Source organism: Chroicocephalus ridibundus, chromosome 11 (genome assembly GCF_963924245.1).
Source record: "Chroicocephalus ridibundus chromosome 11, bChrRid1.1, whole genome shotgun sequence".
Taxonomy (NCBI): domain Eukaryota; kingdom Metazoa; phylum Chordata; class Aves; order Charadriiformes; family Laridae; genus Chroicocephalus; species Chroicocephalus ridibundus.
Window position 1 is genome coordinate 10,921,435 of NC_086294.1, and position 16,282 is coordinate 10,937,716.

Here is a 16,282-nt window from a genome sequence, read left to right on the forward strand (position 1 = left end):
CTGTTATTAAAGAAATGGATTAGAGACGATTATCACTGGCAATTTGAAGAGGTCTCTCCCGAACTAGCTTGGATTATTTTTTGAATCTTTGCCAATATTTTTCTGAATACAGTTTCATTTTGGCTTTCAGCATGATTTTTTAAACATGGTTTAAACATGGTTCTACGAGATTCGTACTGAGTGGGCAAAGCATTCACATTGTTGGTCCCAGTGCAAGGGGGGCCTTACAGAGGGGAGCTGCTGCTTGCTGTGCTGAGTGCATGGACAAGAAGGGATTTTCAGGTTCTTGCAAACTAAATTCCATTTGTTTGATGAATATCCCAGTATACGACTTACATACTGGCACTACAAAAACTTCACCTGCAACCACTTAGCGACTGCTTGTATTTAATAGAGCAGATCTAAGCTAGAGAAATCAATGACGGCTTTTCTGTTTACTTCTGTAACTTTGAATGAAGGTGAGAGTAAGCACCGTCACTCTCTGTTCCCAGCTGTATCATTGTCAGACTGTAAAGAACTTATTTTCCTATTTGATAAGGGTGGGGGTGGGCAGTCATACATGAATTAACTGTTTGCTTCTTTCAGTCTGATCATTAGTACAAAAACAGTGGAGTAAGGGCCAGATCCACAGAAGCAGTTTTATTGCTCTGAAATCTGAAATGAAATTGCTCACATTTTCTGCCATTTTCCCCCCATTTTCTTTTCTAGGAGTATGTAGCCTACAGTCACACTGGCCGCATTATCCCAGCTATCTGGTTTCGTTACGATTTGAGCCCCATCACAGTGAAATACACAGAGAGGCGACAGCCTTTGTACAGGTTTATCACATCGGTGAGTTACTCTAAACTTCTAATTCCCCTTTCTCCTGCATTTCATTTCTCTTCTGAGCCTTTCTTGTCCAGAAGAATTGAGTTTCTGCTTCAGAGCGTTGTGACATGATTGAAATAAAGCAGTACATCACCGCAATTGTACTGAAGTTTAAATGAGGTAACTGGTAAGCCCTACGCTCTGACAATTTGATTTAATAGCTAGGCACAAGAAGAAAGAAAATTATCCTCTTCCAGAAGTGCCAGGCTCTGTCTAGGCAGGATGGGCACTATTGCAGCATGTCAGAAACTTGGAAGTAAAGCTAGTGCGGTATGCAGTAGAGCATGCTGCAATAAACCGTCTCTCTAATGATGAGATCTAACTTGCAGAGAACGCAGGGCAGTTGTTTTACTCAGTGCTGCTGTTTGACTTAATACAGGTTTGCCAATTCCAGGCATTTACTCCTGGGTAGTAGTGGAGAAGAGCTGCATTATCAAATTCCAGAGGTGTTTTCCTGACAAGTTATGTTTTGATCTATCCAGATAACATCCTGCAGTACTGATCTCAGCATCTGTAACAAAGCTGTACTGTCCAAACCGCTAGTTAGGCAAAAAGCTATTTAAAGATCTTCCAGAACTTAAGAAAATGTGTCCAGAGGGAGCTGGCTTAAAATTTAAGCTACAGTCTGCTGTGCCAGTGAGGCATGGTAGAATGTGAAATAGTTGATAAATTGGCTGGAATGAAGACCTTGGATTTTGATTTTTAAACTGTTTGAATATTTTAATTTGAAGTAACATAAAAGAGTGTGGCTGTGCTGCACCTAAAGATTTTGATTTTACAGCTTCTGATAAACACCAAGTTCCCTCACTTAACTTTAGAAATGCGCGTGATCTCTAGGATACACAAGAGAAAGGGACTTGAAGTAAAATCTGAATGTCGTGGTTTAAGACCTTCGCTTCTTAGCACGTCTGTTTGATTTCGAAACATAATCGTAAAAAAGGTCAAACATCAGCATTTTATGACTTGGCATTTCATACTGCCTCTACTTTCCCTAACAATATGCTTTCATAGGTTTCTTACACACCTTGTTGGGGGTGAGGGTGTGGAGGTATTTTTAACAGGAAATAGCGTTTGGAAATGATTGATAGCTGCCATTATTCTTTGGCATGTCCGTTGCTAGCGTTGATTTACTGCTGTTATGCCACTGCATTCATATAAATAGGATCTTCATTGAATTTGATACCGTGCTTCGGAGTTTACACAAGGAGTCCACAGTAGAGGCTTTCCTCACTGGTTGCCACAATGACCTTTTGGATTTGAGATGGCCCCAGCTAGAATTCTGCTCCATCCTGTCTGTAAAGTTATCCAGGCATGTGCTGGCTGCTAGACTGCTGAAGAAGAGTGTTACAATTTGATTTTTTGTCTACTTTGTTTGGTCTTATAAATGGATGTAGCCTGAAGCAGCTCACTCGGGGCCATTCCAATTGAACGTCCTTCCTGTAGAGCCATGTGGGTGGCCCTGATGCCTGCAGTAGCCGTTACACAGTACGTCACCCAGGTGTGACAGACCCTTATCAGACGTGGCTGACTTAGAGGCAGATCCTTGTTATAGATGCCGTATCGTGGCTATCAGTTCGGACCATCTGGCCCTGGTACAGATGACCTGCTTTTGCTCTTATTTAGGCTAGGAATGTTTTACAGTAGGGCAGCCTTGGCTACACGTAAAGCTTTACAGCGTTCAAGGTGGCATTGAAAAGGTTGGAGGAGGGAAGCAGCACTGCAGAGGATCAAAACACCTTTTGTCCTAGGTTTCCTTTCCCTGTTCTGATGACTTGATCTGTTCCGTTGTCCTTTCCACTGCTTTAGCCCCTTCCTGTATCTCCAGGGCGGCCTTTTGCATCACAGTTGCTCTGGAGACCAGTTAGTGATGATCAGCACTGGGCTGAGGTCCAGACAGAGATTGTGCTGGGGCATCTGGAGTCATTGCCGAATGAAGCTGGCCATGGAAAACATCAGATTTTTCTGAGCAGCAGCTGCTTGATTTAAAAACCACAAGAGGGTCTCTGGGGCAGGGGGGTCACCTATGAATCCTTTTAGTGAGCAGATTGTTTAGTAGGGCACCCGTGTGGTTTTCAGTAAATTTAAATGTGTCCTGGGGATGGGGGAGGATCCTGTGGGCTTGAAAAGGACATTAGGGGGGAAACAGTGTCGATGTTGGAGGAAAGGATGCACTGTGGAGGGATGATCCCATGTGGAGAGATCAGGTGAGAGGGGGGGTGTTGGCTGTTCAGCAGGGAGCCAAAGGAATCTCATTCTGCTGCTGGGAAGATTATCTGATGCTCTTTGTTAGTAATGAGTTTAGCCCAAAAAACTTAAGTGCCGCTGAGAGCAGCATTGTAGCACCATAGCAGGGTTCACAGGTCTTCTGTGTTCCCAGCAGACCCACTCTAACTTGTGCCTGCTCCTTGGGTTTTTGTGGCATGAAGAATTATCCTAATTTTCTGTACCATGTGAGAGATGCTTCCTGTGCAGGACAAAAGGCATTGGCTTAGCATAGATTTTACTTTACGTGTCACACTTGAAAAAATTCAGTACTAACTAAGATTTAGCTCTGCCTGTGGGTCAGTGCTGCCACTGTCACTGTGCTGTGAATTTGCCAGGGATTTGGTGGGGTTAACCACAGACACTTGGCATAGCGTTAAACGCAGTAGGTTTTGCCTGTTGAACCGTACTGCTTCAAATCAAGGCATCTCCCCATAAAGAGAAGCTATTCATGGCCTCGTGGTTGAGGTTATGGAGCAAGGAGAAAAGTTTCATTGCTGAAAATTTATGAGTTCCTGTAAGTAGCCAAACTGAGAGAAGGTTTTATCGTGAGGTCAGTCTAGGGGCTGGGAGGGGAGAGGAGGCAGAAAACAAGCCAAAGTTCTGGTGAAGCGTTCAAAATCAAAGAAAAGAATAGAATTTTTTCCTGATGTGAGAGGACTCGTCTGCCCTCTAGGTGCATTAAAAACATTAAACTGGAAATAATGGGTGGAAAATGGAATGGTTGCAGGGAGAATTATTTCAGATATGGGACCTGTTACCAACCCATATCAGAGACACAATCCCATGGCATTTTTAAAACCAAGACAGTGTTGTTCTAGAAGATGTGATGCAGGTCAGCCAGAAATCTCTGGGTAGGATTCTGCAGCTTACCTTACTAGGAATTACCCGGGACTCCTATTGGTCCCCTCTGTCCTCAAAAGTAATTTTCAGGTTTTAAGGTCCACAGTCATGTATCTGACATTTGCCTTTCTACCATCTTGCTTGCGGCCTTGCCTCCTCTTACCTATCCGCTCATGTTTTCCTTTAGACTTCAGCCTGCATCCCAGCCACTATCCTATAATTGTATTCTGTTCAAAACCCTTGTGTGTACCCCACGTTGCATGGTCTCTCACTGCTGTCATTATTACACTTCAACATTTCTTTTCCTTCCCCCTTTAATGGTTGGGCCTGAGTCAGACTAACCTCATGGAGCCAAACGCAGATCGTTCCCAGTATAAAACTCCATTAAATATAAATAAGTGCATGATGCCCGACTTCCTTCAGTGCTGCTAAGGAGCAGTGCTCCGTACACATTAGAACCGCGATGACAGAGAAACACGGTGGTGCAGCTTCTGTGCTGACTTAGAGACCAACCCTGGTGCTGCCTTTTTTTTTTTTTTGTCGCAGCGAAACAAGAGGGCTGTGTGCGTGCTGGGAGGCAGGCTCCGAGCGAATGCCAGGTGTGTGTGACTCATAGACACTCAGCAGTACAGAGCTGTGCAGATGAATATATATTTTTTTTCTATTCCCCACCCCCTTGCACTGCTGCACTGAAATCAGATTTTCCTACCATATGATGCAAAATCTTAGTGTTGGACGGGTTTTCTGTTGTTTGCGGCGTAACATCTCCTGTCAGCTGAGCTGCTGTGGACTGAAATAACCCAACTCCATTGCGGTCATTTTCCCTGAAAAGTCACCCTGCGTCATGCTCCGAGGGATAGCGAGGAGGGGGGGGCACAGGGGGCAGGAGCCGGACTTGTCCCCTAAAAATACTAACTTTGCCTCAGGCCGGTGCTCTGGTTTTTGAATCCTTTATCTGCGGAATGCCAACCGTCCTGCAAAAGCCATGTTTACTGCAGCTCCGCATTTCACTGAGCTCACTGAACGCATGTAGCCCGGTTATAAATACGCATGGAAATGACTGCTTTATTTTTTGCTGCCTTTGCTCACCATTAATGAACTGTTTGCCCTGTTGCCACTGCTAACTCCCTGCCGAGCGGAACGCTGCTGCCGTTACCTTACTCTTTTGTCTGTAACTTTGCCCATGGGGTGTAGGGCGCGTGGGAGAAGAGACATGGCACCATAGGTCTAGTGTGGCACTGGTTCCCTTCGGCGTCAGTTGTATTGCGCATCCCTGATACCCTGCTACATTGGCTTTCTGATTTTGGGTTCCCCTCTCTCTCTCTCAGCTTCTAGCTCACAGCAAAATCCCCCTTTTCCCAGGCAGGCCCTTCTCAGGAGATAAGCTCGGTATCTTGTCCCCTTCTCACTGACCCGGTGTCTCTTATTCTCACAGCCACCTAGTCCTACGCAATGTAAAAGGCCAAATTAAAAGAACATCACAGTTATGAAGTAAAAAATGTGGGAGTTAGGAAATGCCAGGTCCTGTGTAATTATAACTTGGCTGTTAAATGTTATTAGGTTACACTATTGTGTATCATAGTTTCCATGTGAACCCAGCCTTGTGCAGCCCGTGGGGTGGGGGTGGCACCCTGTGGGCAGCCTTCCTTCCCATCCTACGGCATTTGCCTGCTGCCTTGTTACTGGCAGGTGGTTTGTATTAACCCCGTCCTGGGTGCGTTCCACAAGGACCCTTGTCATGGTATTGAACCCTTCAAATGCGTTTTCCATTGTGGTTTCCCTGGGAGGCAGGTTTGGCGTTGTCCCCATTTCATAGATAAGGGGATTGAAGCAGCATGTTGCAAAGTCTGTAACTGATGCCCCCTGATTTTGGGTGCTCCGAGCCAAGGTACCTTTGGTTTGACATGTCAGAATACTTTTGCTTTTTTCTAGCACTTGAGAACTGAAGTAGGCTGTTATGCTAATCAGGAGATTAATTTTTTTCCCTAACTCTGTTCTTGAAAATGATAACGTGCTTTTACTGGTGTTTAAATAATTCAACCCGAGACATTGTGCATGGAAAACTTTGGCCCACCGAGAGTTAAGTTGGCAGTGCTTTTACAAGCAGCCCTTGTAATGGAAAGTGTTAGACAGACTTAGCTGTAGGTGTCACTGGTAGCTGGGTTCCTCTGTTAGTCACTGTCCTTCACATCCTATTTAAGTGTCTTTTGCCTGTTTGCAAATGCTGTATCTTGTGAAATAGGGAAAAGACTACAGGGCTGTGGTATTTTTAATAGAAAACGGTAGTAGGAAGATATGAGCAACACAGAACTTCTAGAAAGCTTTGTTAGGTGGAGTTTAGCCCAGAAAGGAACAGCATTCATGCTGTAGGCTCTCAGCAGCTGGGATTTTCGATTGGCTCAGACTGTGATGAGTTCAGGATAGCACTAAGTTATTCCACTGTAGGGAATGGTTTTCCTGAATGATTGTCATGTAATTACGTCGCCAGTACTGTTACCCCGTTCTTAGTATGCTTCCAGAAAATGCTCCAGCAGTAGGCAAATAATATCCTTCCTCGCAGTTTCAAGCTGCGTAAAAGTTTCCCTCGTCACTGACAAACCTGTTTCCTCTCTCTGTACGTTTCAGATATGTGCCATCATTGGAGGAACATTTACTGTAGCTGGGATCCTCGACTCCTGCATTTTCACAGCATCAGAGGCCTGGAAGAAGATCCAGCTGGGGAAAATGCAGTAGTGGTGAAACTCTACCCTAGTCTCCAAGGACAGGAGCGAAGATTGAGAGATCTACCACTACGTGTTTTTGTCTTTATTTTCTATTTGATTGAATCAATAAGTCTTTCTCTAATCAGGCCGTTCAGTGAAGACATCTTCAACAAATCAAAGAAATGTCCATGCATTTCAGAGCTCTGAGGGTGAAAAATCAATGGAATCAGGGCGTGGATTTCGATTCTCTCTCCCCCAGAAAGAGAGGTTGAAATGCCGTATATGAAATACACCGTCAGATCTAAGTAAGGATGACAGTCTGTTCTCTGGGAGGTTCCTATGGCAGTGTACAAACTAGGAAGTAGATAGCAAAGAGTTGAGCTGTCTTGTGGCACTTTTTGGAATTCTGTTGGATTTGCATGATTAGACAATCGACTTTTGTATAAGGAAAAATTATACATCAGGAAGAAATTCCACTCATGGTGCCAAAAAGGCGATGTATCTGTTGGTGAGGAATGGAAAGTGTTAGTCCCCATAGCAAACTTTAGACACAGAGGGCAGAAGTAACATCAAGAAATGTTGTGTGCTTTTACTGAAAGCTCTTTTGTCCAGATAAGACCTTTCTAATGAAATGAGCAAACAAGAAGAGGAAGCCTTCCCCCAGCTACCTTTTCCTGGGTAATCTGTGATCCAGGCAGTGGAGGGCCTTTCTTTTACTCTGGATGTAAAAGGGGTTTCATTTCTTCCCAGAAACTGAATATCCAGTCTTGTGTTTACAGGTGGCATGAAGTAAAAACCAAACTGAGCAACACAGTTTTATGTGGCCTTTGCTTTGAAAGGGAATAGTTGTCTTTACAGCATTAGCTTTTATTCTTTCTTATGTTTTTTAAACACAGACCACCCAACAGTCTGGATTCTGCACTTCTGCTTTATTGTTGTTGTTGTTGTTATTTTGAAAAGGGGTTGTATATTCTATGTGTTCAGAAAAATGGTGCAGTCTTCTGGGTGGATGATGAGCACAGCTTACTGTCTTGCTTTGTGTGTGTACATTGAATACACCTGTCAAACACAGGCAGTCTGTCTTTTCAGGGTTTAAGGTGCCTCCCTTTTCCTTTAAAATCCAGTCAGGCATCTTCTCTGAGCCCTAGACTGACACTGTTCACCCACAGGTACACCAGTAGCAGGGCGGGCATTCCCACAAGCTGGGCCCTGCTAGGAGGTTGATTTTTTTTTTTAGTTTTATTCCTTAAAGTGGTACCTGAGCTTCCATGCCCATTCATTCAAGCCTTGTCTTCTGCAGCCTCCAATAAATGGAGGCGTGAGGGGAAAACTACTGCCAGGTGTGGCTTGCATGTAATGGTAGACATGAGTTCACTAAAATTAGACCAATACCCACCAGCGCATTTTCCATAGCCTCCTAGATGTTCCTTGAGTAGTAACAGTCTCTGCATGCTTTGTAAATGTCTGAGCTGAGGATACACAAATTTTAAGTGTTCCAGGATGGATAAAAATCATAAGATAAAAAATAATAAAATAAAAATCTTTTAACTCAATCAATGCTGTAAATTCTGATGGGTGCAGGATTTCTCTTGGATATTATCTACTGCCCGCTGCCCTTCCCTGGAGGCAAAAGTATCCAGACTTTATGCTGTAATAATATGAATCTTTGAATATTCAGTGTTAATGATAGAGTCAGGTGCATTTCAAAAGTATTCCTAATAGATGTCTGTTGAAATTGTCTCATTGCTTTGGAAGTAGGGAAGGTAGCCAGTTTTATCCATACACCGAAAAGAAGCAGCCAGCCACCCTCCCCCTGCGGTCCTCTGCCCCGTAGCGACTTGGGACAAATCACAGCATTGGAATTTTTTCCCCGTTCTTATTATGGACTGATTGCTATTACTTTAGGTGTAAACTGGATTGTGTAACTTCCTGTATCTGTTAATGTATGGATAGATTTTATACATTTTTTTTTTTCCATTTACAAAAATCAACTTGAAAATGAGATGCTTGTCTTCATTTCAGTGCGTGCGTCCGCGTGCCCGGGAGCGGTACCCACTGGATGGTGGCGGCTGCCTGGTGGGAGCCGGGATTTTCCATTGCAATTGCTTCTCTTGCTGGATGAAGGATTTCCTCTAATCCACTGTGACCAGCTGAAGTTTACAGCAGAAATGTCCTAGTTTTTCCTCTTGAATTTGTTGAGTCTTTGCTCACAGCTTGTGAACCCAGTGGATTACAAGGATGTAATTTTTAATACCTTAGCAGTGCATCTTTCTCCTGAGCTGTGCAAGGGAAGATCTTTGCAGCGTGGTGGATTGTACTGTTAGTTTTGTCACATTTCTTCCCTGGTACAATTTCTTCAACACAAACGAGCAAAACTGGTCACAGATTCCTTGTGTCCCGTGCCGTGTTATTTCTGCCCTTCTCCCCATCTTCTGTCTGAATTAAACGCTGCCTTCTGTGCAGTCCAGGCCAGTTCTCTAAATCAGACCAGTGAAATTGTTTGGCTTTTTTTGGAAATAACAGATGCGTACTTCACTGTGCCTGCTTTCTCTGCCAAAATGTCCACTGCAATAACCTAATAAATCACATTTTTTTGCTAGATGTGGAAACCAAATTGTACTCGAGTTCTGACAAAACTCTGCAGAAGAAACAGTCCGCACCTTAGTTCTCTAAACCAGGTCTAAGCCTTTGAGTACTGCCAAGCCCCGGCTACCTGCCGGGTCTGCTCTACGTTGTGGTGAGCTTGGCCTTCAGACGTGGCTGGCGTGGGTCGTGTGATGATGCTGCATCCTGTGTTTACAGAAGAATCTGCTCTTCATCTCTCCCAATGTGAACGCGAGGTAGTTACTGTTACAGCAGCCCTGCCCCGCGCATACACACCTTGTTAGATTTCACTTTTATTTTCAAACACTTTCTAGAGACAAAGTGAGCTTAGTTACGCTTTTAAACACCAATGCAAACAAAAATGATTTCAAGCCATAGTGGAAGGAAAACCATTGATCGTAAGCGTTCACCCATATTCCTGACTTCACTCTTTGACAGAAGTATTTGTGGTTTTCCAAGAAAGAAATCCCTGTAGGAAGTAAAATATTTAGAACTTCTATGTATTCCAGTTTAAGTAAGTCCCTCTAAAGCTACACTCCATCATAGAGTGAGAACGTGTGGCACAGGATGCTTTGCAGTGGTGGACTTAGAACTTTTAGCTCTGGAGAAAGCTTAGGTATATTCTAGGCAGTATGTGGACTGCTGAAGATTATCTTTTAAGAAAAAAAAAATGAAATATGGTAAGAAAAAATTGGAAGACATGCATTTGTGACTGATCTATCAAATGCGTTCAACTACTGCTCTGTAAAAAGTGAAATCTGCAGCGTAGATAGTAACATCTGTAGTTAATTTCTGAGTATTTCTCATTTAACGTTTTTTATTTGTGTGATACACAAACTGTTCGGGCTGTAAATGACTGCGATGAGTATCTGCTTTAGAATAGCCGTTTGAAGTTTCGGATGAAATATGTCAATCAGGTATTTCTCAATAGTCCTTGGAAGAAGGGAGAGAGGTGCAGGGGAGGGAGGACGTAGTCCTGTAGTGTGTTATGGCGATGTTCAAAGCACAAGTCTTTCGCATTTTTACAGTGGAGATTATTAAGGATTTCTGGCATTTCTCTCTTAATTTGCAACTTTATGTTAATAAAATATTAGCCTTTTTAGTTCTATGATTAAAAATAAAACTCTCATGTTTTGATTGGCTTCTTGTTGCGCTACTATTGCAAAATCAATCTAAAAGGGCTTTTTTCTTTTGTTTTTAATTATTATTTCAGTGAACTAAGCGTTATCACACAATGAAATCACTGTAAGCCAGGTCACTGTGTAGAAAGTTAACACGAGACTCTTTTGTAATCAGCACTGAGTCATGTCTGGACATTCAGTGCTTGGTTTTGAACAGTACCAAGTGTCCTAACCTCCCTTTTTTCATGAGAGGTGAGTGGACTGTGCTGGAACTTGCTGCGTTTGGCTTTAGTCACTGGGCCACTTGGTATACAAAATAACCCATTTTTTGTCATCCCCCCCCTTTAATTTCCTTTTAGCCTTGCTTCACTAAGTATTTAGAAATAAGTGCCTGAGGCAATCATTAAAGATTAAATAGTAAAGGGTTACAACACAGTGAATTTGGGCGCTATATATCTGCGCTGTATTGAGAAACCAATTCCTTTTAAGTTCTGGTATTGCTGGCTTAATGGGGTGTCAGCTGCACAACATCTCTGTGAAGGAAGAGATCCTACCTGCTTCCAGTTAACTCAAGGATGGACTGGAACTCAGATTTCCAGAAGTGGCAGGACAGTACTGAATGTTCCTTACTCCGTGTAAAAGATGAGTAAAGGCACTGGGAAAGGCATTTGTCCAGCTCTCAGCCTGCTGCAGCTCAATAGTGCGGAAACTTTTCCATCTTATCTTTATAAACCAAAACCCCACCAAATGTCTGTAGCTGCTGCTCACCCCATTCATTGGTTCGTTTCTACCAACAATGTGTTCTGACATAAGTAATTTTCCTTGAGAATAAATTAATCTGTGTCCTGAAAAAATGTAGTCGCACCAAATCTACCTGAAATACAAGCAGTTTGTGCAGGTAAGTTAGTTTTGGAGACGAGGATGCAGGTGACAGTAGCCACAGGAGCAGGGCCTGGGCTGAGCAACCTGAACTTGGCAGAAGTTCCGGGAACCCGGTCTCCCTTTTGGCTGAGGGCGTTGGGCTCTTGGCTGGGCTGGAGAGGGGAGAGCTGGTTGGTGATTTCTCTGTTTTCATCCACGTTCGGGGAGAGGCTGGGTTTGGGGAGAAGGAGCTGCTGCTAAATAGCCCTGACTTTGGGCACGGCGAAAGGAGGGGATGCAGGAGCAGATGTGGGGACACCCGTGTGGGAACTGGGGGTGATGCCCGGGTGTGTACTCCGGGGGATGGTGCTCGGGTGGGTACCGGGGAGGATGACGCCCGGCTGGGTACCGGAGGGATGACGCCCGGGTGGGTACCGGGGGAGTGATGCCCGGGTGGGTACCAGGCTCCCGCCCCGCCGCACCTGTGTCCGCCGGCCGCCAGGGGGCGCAGGTGGTCCCAGCTGGGCGCGCACAGGATCTCGCGAGACCCCGGCGGCCGCTTCCGGAAGCGGAAGCGCGTCGAGTTCCTCTTTCCGGGCGACCGTCGCGGCGGCAGCAAAGGGGTAAGGGCGGCGCGGCTCGGCCCGGGCCCATCCGTTGCCATCCTGCGCGGGGTGGGCCCGCCCTGTCCCCCGCCGGCCGCGGTGTGCCCGACGGGGGCTGTCCGGGGCGGCGGGAGGGAGCTCGGTCGCCTCGGGCCCTGCAGGCGCTGCCCGGGTCCTCTTGGGACGGGCAGGCGCTGCGCTCTGGCTGGGGAGGGGAGCGGGGCTGGCCCGGGCGGGTGTGCCCAAGGGTGAGGGCGCTGGTGGCCTTCGAGGGTCGGGCAGAGGCGGCGAGTGAGCTGGTGAGGGAGCCCGGCCCGGAGCCCGGCTGCTGGGGTGGGTGGTGGGGCAGGAGCTGTGCCCCAGGTGCGCAGTTCGGAGCTCGGGTTCCTTTGGTCTGACGTTTGGTAATGAATTGTTTGCGTAACGCAGCTCAGGCAGCGTGTGGTGCCCTGACCTACAGCGTGCCCTCACTTGCCGTAGGGCCCAGGCTGGCCTGCGCAGGAGGTGGGAGTGCATAGTACCCGAACATCGCAGAACTGAGCAAAAGCATCACCTAATGGACCCCCTTTGTCAGTCAGGATGAACAGTGCCATGACAGACGGCCTTGTAACACATTTTTTAAGATTTAGGGAAGGCCAAGCGTATTTTGTGTTTGCAGATGTGTTATGTGCACCAGTTTAGTGTTACGCTTTATTGGAGCTACCAAAGCAGTACAAGTTCCCTGTCTCTGCCAGTCCAAAATATGCATTCTCTTTATAAATGAATGCAGTGTACACTACAGTGCAAAACTAGAACTAGTCACTCAGGTGTCCTGACTTCTGAGAACAGCGAGCTTTGGGTTTGAACAGTCTGATGTGCATGTGTGTAGCACATCTGTCAATCACAGGGTCCTTGTCAATTAGGGAAGAGGCTTAACCTTATTTGAAGTCCAGTTCGTGAGGGTATGTGAACTGGGGGTGGGATTAAAAATATTTAAAATTGCCTTTTCAGCCCCAGTATGCTTTGTGCGTGTAGATGATAAGCACAGTGTGTATGAGTTAGAAGCATCTCTCGAACTACTGTTTTTCTTCATGCAGCCAAAATGAAGTTCAATCCATTTGTGACCTCGGACCGCAGCAAGAACCGCAAACGGCACTTCAATGCACCTTCTCACATTCGAAGAAAAATCATGTCCTCCCCGCTCTCCAAGGAGTTGCGGCAGAAATACAACGTCCGCTCTATGCCCATCCGAAAGGATGATGAAGTCCAGGTAGCTGTGCTGCCTCTCTCTTACGATGTATTGTCACATGTGAACTTCTGACTGTGCTTTGGTTTTCATGTATAGCCTGGGCTAAAGGGAAGGGCCAAACAAATTCAGACTGATGCTAAGGCTTTGCTATGAGTCTTGCAGAAATAATACGGGTTAACATAGCCATAGACTTGGCCTGTCGAGTGTTTCTTGAGATCGCGTCAGTGAGAAGGAAAATACAAGGAACACAAGTGTGCTGGCACCTTTGCAGTGTTTTAGTTACGTGCAATGATTATCAAACTGGATTAAAAGCTTTTAACAGTAAAGCACGAAACAAAGGATGATTTCTTTTGGGTTTTGTAGACCATTTGCTACCTGTGATATTTGAAGGATCAGTTTAGAAATGAATCCAAGTGGCTTTATTGTTTTAAAATGCCATGACAAGTGGAAAGTTGATGAAAAACTGTTGAAGTTGACTATTATTCTTCTGGTTGAAAAGATACAGAGCTCCTTCGTTAGGGAAAATGAGTGAAAAGAACCATTCTGATCCATTATATTTTGTATTTTAGTGATTGCTGAAACTATCCAGTAATTGCTGTCTTTGTAGCATGTATATACAAAGAGCACAGTTGGAATGTCAACCTATGCAGTTCTTTTTTTCTGTTGGGATGATTAGATAGTGTTTCTTAAGGTCTGATAATTATTTAAGAGGTGGTTTTGAAGTATGAGACTGTGTCCTTCTTACGTTCTTGTTTAGGTTGTCCGGGGGCACTACAAAGGACAGCAGATTGGCAAGGTGGTCCAGGTGTACAGAAAAAAATACGTCATCTACATTGAACGTGTTCAGCGTGAGAAGGCTAATGGCACAACTGTCCACGTGGGGATCCACCCCAGCAAGGTACGGTGCGTGAAGTGAGATCTGAAATGCATGAGGAGACCTTGTTGGCAAATGAAGGCGCTGCTGCTGGCATAAGCAGAACCTTGTTATGGCCCATGGAATGAGAGACTGAGTTACCACAGCATTGGAGGGGGTAATAAACAAGGAAATGTTACAGTGTCACAATAGCACAGAAGTGACAGTTGAAAGCAAGAACTCCTCGACGTTGCTAAGGCTTCCCTGGTGGAGAAGCTTCTAGGGACTTCGGAGTCTAGCTAAAATACTTTTTTGTAAGAACTTGGTGTTTTTAAAGCACAAAATAGATCTTTCAGAACAATCCTTCATCTTTGCCATGTGACATTTGCACTGGTTAAAGAGGTGTTGGGCATGTTGAGATAGATGCTCAGAATTGTGGTTTGTTCCTGTGTACTATTTGAACAAAGTTCTTCTGAATCTGGTTTTAGCCTGAAGTGATTCACAATGTTTACGGTTTGTGAAAACCAGGCAAAGCCTGTTTAGATCATAACAGGAAAACATTTCAAACTGAACAGAACAGCTAGCCAAAACCTGGTTTAAAGCAGATGAAATTAGTCTGCTTCAGCCTTGCCATGTGGGCACGCACACTGAAGTGTTGGTGGAAGAAATCCGGTTGTAACAGGTTTTCTAGTCTAAGTGGTTGGTATGTGCAGCAGAGGGAGAGCAGAATTATTCCAAAACAACATAACGACTTGTGTGCAGTAATAACATTTGAGGGACAAGGTGACATTGCGATGGAACCAGTGCACATATTACTTGTGTGGTAAATAGCAGTAGGAGACATTGAGGTTTGTGCCGGTCCTTTATTTCTCTTAAAGTTTTCTCTAATTGGGAATCAGAACTTGATAAAGCTTTGCATAAAGATTCTGATTATTAATGCAAAAGGAACAGAAGAATGTAAGAATATTTTGTTTGTTGCAAACTTGTAGTGGCGTGAACAGTTTCTACCTCTTCTAGGTAAAGGTAGCAATTAATTGTAATTAAGAGAGATCTGAATGCACGATGGAACTGAGCGGGAGTGTGCAGCCCTGCTGCAACCTGTGTGGTTTTTCTAGGATTTGATTGTCTGTTGCATTTTTAAAGTACTTTTGGGAATATCAACACATTTATTTCTTTGACAGCTTGAGGGGGCACAGAGGGCACTGAAAGCTGCTTCAGGGCTTAAAATCAGAGCTTCAGTTTGCTGTTGCTTTGTTAGGAAATAACATTAAAGCTCTGGTAGCAAATGGTCTGCGCAATTTACCTTTTGTGTGTCCATGTTAGTAGTACTTGATAATTGCCTGGCCACTTCGCAAGTGTTCAATAGCAGATGTGTTCTTTAAAGTGTCTTTATGTGAGTCACTGTGATGCGTGAGCTTTTACTGTTGCCTATAGTTTACCCAGATGTCTTGGCTATTCCAAGCTGTACAGCAATGATACAGTAATGCCCAGCGGCACCAGCATCGTTTTCCAGTGTTCCAAAATTTAGATAGTGTTGCTGAAAACATGGAGAAATTGAAATAATGCTCCATTACTAGCCTTTGTGGTGGTGGGAAAAATACTCAGGTGTAGGCTGTGTTCTAGATGGGTGTAGAATCCATCAAGTTTGAGCAGCATAATGGAAATCAGATTTACTTCAAAGTAATTTTTATGTAGACAGATAGAAATTTGGCTGCTCTTCAGTTCGTACAAATGTTGTGGCTGTGCATTGAAAAAACTGTCCATATGTTCTGATTACTGAATGTACCCGGAAAAATTAATATAGCTCAGTGTTTTGCAATACAGAAGGCAATTAAGTACCTCTGTTCTACTCAAACCAAATTAGATAGTCTATGCAAATAAAACCTTGGTGATACGGTGCAGTCTGTCAGCAGTGATCTTCTGGGCCATGCTGTTACCACAGTTCTGTCACGTTGTGCTTTAACACTGAAGAGACACTAAAATTCTTTGTCCTTTCTCTAGGTGGTGATCACTAGGCTAAAACTGGACAAAGATCGCAAAAAGATCTTGGAGCGTAAAGCCAAATCTCGCCAGGTTGGCAAGGAGAAGGGCAAATACAAGGAAGAAACAATCGAAAAGATGCAAGAATAGATGGTTTCCTTTTTGACACCATTAAAGAACTGCTAAAATTAAACCTATTGTTGTGTCTTTTCCTTTAGAAAGTTTTGATACGGTGTGTGGTCAGCGCTTAAATATTCATTCTCATGTTTTGATGTTGGCTATGTAAAAAATACTTCCACTAAATTAAAAAGTTTTTTGTGCCTTTTTTTTTTACTTCTAAGAAAACAAAAGACTTT

The 16,282-nt window shown here is 44.3% G+C and overlaps 2 protein-coding genes across 2 annotated transcripts in view; both read left to right on the top strand.

Annotated features, from left to right (window-relative positions):
- ERGIC1 (endoplasmic reticulum-golgi intermediate compartment 1) overlaps positions 1 to 7,483 on the top strand; it is a 59,719-nt gene extending 52,236 nt beyond the window's left edge. The window contains exons 9-10 of the mRNA XM_063348832.1: positions 709 to 831; positions 6,598 to 7,483. Of these exons, the coding sequence (XP_063204902.1) occupies positions 709 to 831; positions 6,598 to 6,705 (231 nt within the window). The 3' untranslated portion in view covers positions 6,706 to 7,483. The remainder of the gene's footprint in view (positions 1 to 708; positions 832 to 6,597) is intronic.
- Positions 7,484 to 11,766: 4,283 nt separating this feature from the next.
- RPL26L1 (ribosomal protein L26 like 1) lies at positions 11,767 to 16,119 on the top strand. The gene is made up of 4 exons (XM_063349345.1): positions 11,767 to 11,883; positions 12,942 to 13,114; positions 13,851 to 13,991; positions 15,948 to 16,119. The coding sequence occupies exons 2-4, from the start codon at positions 12,947 to 12,949 to the stop codon at positions 16,074 to 16,076; spliced, it is 438 nt and encodes a 145-aa protein (XP_063205415.1). The 5' UTR covers positions 11,767 to 11,883; positions 12,942 to 12,946; the 3' UTR covers positions 16,077 to 16,119.
- The last annotated feature ends 163 nt before the right edge of the window (positions 16,120 to 16,282 follow it).